Source organism: Phytophthora parasitica (genome assembly GCF_000247585.1).
Source record: "Phytophthora parasitica INRA-310 unplaced genomic scaffold supercont2.376, whole genome shotgun sequence".
Lineage (NCBI taxonomy): Eukaryota > Oomycota > Peronosporomycetes > Peronosporales > Peronosporaceae > Phytophthora > Phytophthora nicotianae.
The window spans coordinates 4,576-5,994 of NW_008649362.1; the positions used below are offsets into that span (position 1 = coordinate 4,576).

The 1,419-nt window shown below is 44.3% G+C and overlaps 1 protein-coding gene across 1 annotated transcript; it reads right to left on the bottom strand.

Moving 5' to 3' along the window:
- Positions 1 to 461: 461 nt before the first annotated feature.
- Positions 462 to 1,016, bottom strand: PPTG_20241 (hypothetical protein; the record flags this gene model as incomplete). Its single annotated transcript, XM_008918921.1, has 2 exons — positions 462 to 589; positions 662 to 1,016. 2 exons carry the CDS (start codon positions 1,014 to 1,016, stop codon positions 462 to 464), a joined length of 483 nt encoding a protein of 160 aa, XP_008917169.1.
- Between the last annotated feature and the right edge of the window lie 403 nt (positions 1,017 to 1,419).

Here is a 1,419-nt window from a genome sequence, read left to right on the forward strand (position 1 = left end):
AAAAAAATTAGCCTGTACGATTAACGTTATCAAGTCAATTTCGACTTCAAATAATGTTTCGAAATAATAGACCGAAGAATTGCGAATAAGCGGTCTCACCAGCCTGCAACCAATTTTCACCAAAACCCACAGACCTTTGCCATCCACGTGCAAATGTTAGTTCAATAGTATAGCGGTATTTTAATGACTGTAGTGGGTGACTTCTGAAATCACAATTTTTATGCGTACTATTCGAGAAAGAGACCCTACAGCGGAGCATTTTTTGTGATGCTTATTTTGTGACGTACTTGAGATTGCAACTAGAGTGATTATACCATGACATCTTATCCAATTTTTCGGAATACAAAACTAAAGGTTATAATAGTGCAGAGCTATAGTAAAGCCGTTCGAAATCTGGACCAAGTGAAAACACTTATACTTATTAACTAAAAGTTAAGCACAGCGTGATGGTACCTTCGCGTTTATCGTCGGCTTACAGGTAAGCTGGTGAAATACTGGGGGGACTGTAGGTGGTTAGGGGTGAAGCGACAGCATACGGCTACCGGTTGGACCGTGTAGCAATGCGTTTTATTGGTGGTGAAGAACACTCCTTTTATTTAAAAAAAAAAAATGCTGCCCCCCCCCCTCAGCCTTCCCGCCCTGTTACGGCATGTAGGATTACCAGTAGGTATGCGGGGGCGGCATAAAGCAGCGAACTTCCTTCGTAATGAGTCGACCGTGTGGTTGTTGGCGCTGAAACTCCGGATGTGGATAGAAAGAACCAGTTCCAACTCGTCGCGCCCCAGTGGTAGATGTTCTTCTAGCGCTTTCAGGAAGCTCGTCAGCTCGTCAGCACCGAAGCCTGTACCGCGTCCACTAGGTGCGGCAACACGATCTCGACGGGGCGCACGAGGAGTCAATGGAGGCGGTGGCGTTGATGACACGGACATCGGCTTGAAAGGGATGGTTACGAAGTGACACTTTGGTATAAGAAAGGAGAGGGTTTCGGCTGGAGAGTGAATCGGTTGCAGCACCATAATTGTCCCTAATCTAGCAACTAAATTTGTGTTTGTTCGCACTGTCGAGCCAGCAACGACGAGCATAATCGCGTCATAAATGCGCCAAAAAATAAACAAATGTGTGTCGCAAATATAAAATGTGATTTCAGGAAGCACCCAGTATTATCAGCACAAAAAAACATCGGTTCCAAGTATTTATCCGTCGCTTGCTAAAACAAAATTAAATAAATTTATTTTGTGACCAAAATATATCAATGAGCCTTTTTATGTTGTACAAAAATTAGGTCATCATTGATTCGTTACAGTTCGTTTCGTGTGTGTTCAATGAACAAGGCCGTGCGCGAGCGCCCGGATGAGCTCTGAAATTTTGGCGCAGTGAGCATAGTGCTGAGCGTTGGTCAACGTTGCAAGTAGTCGGAGG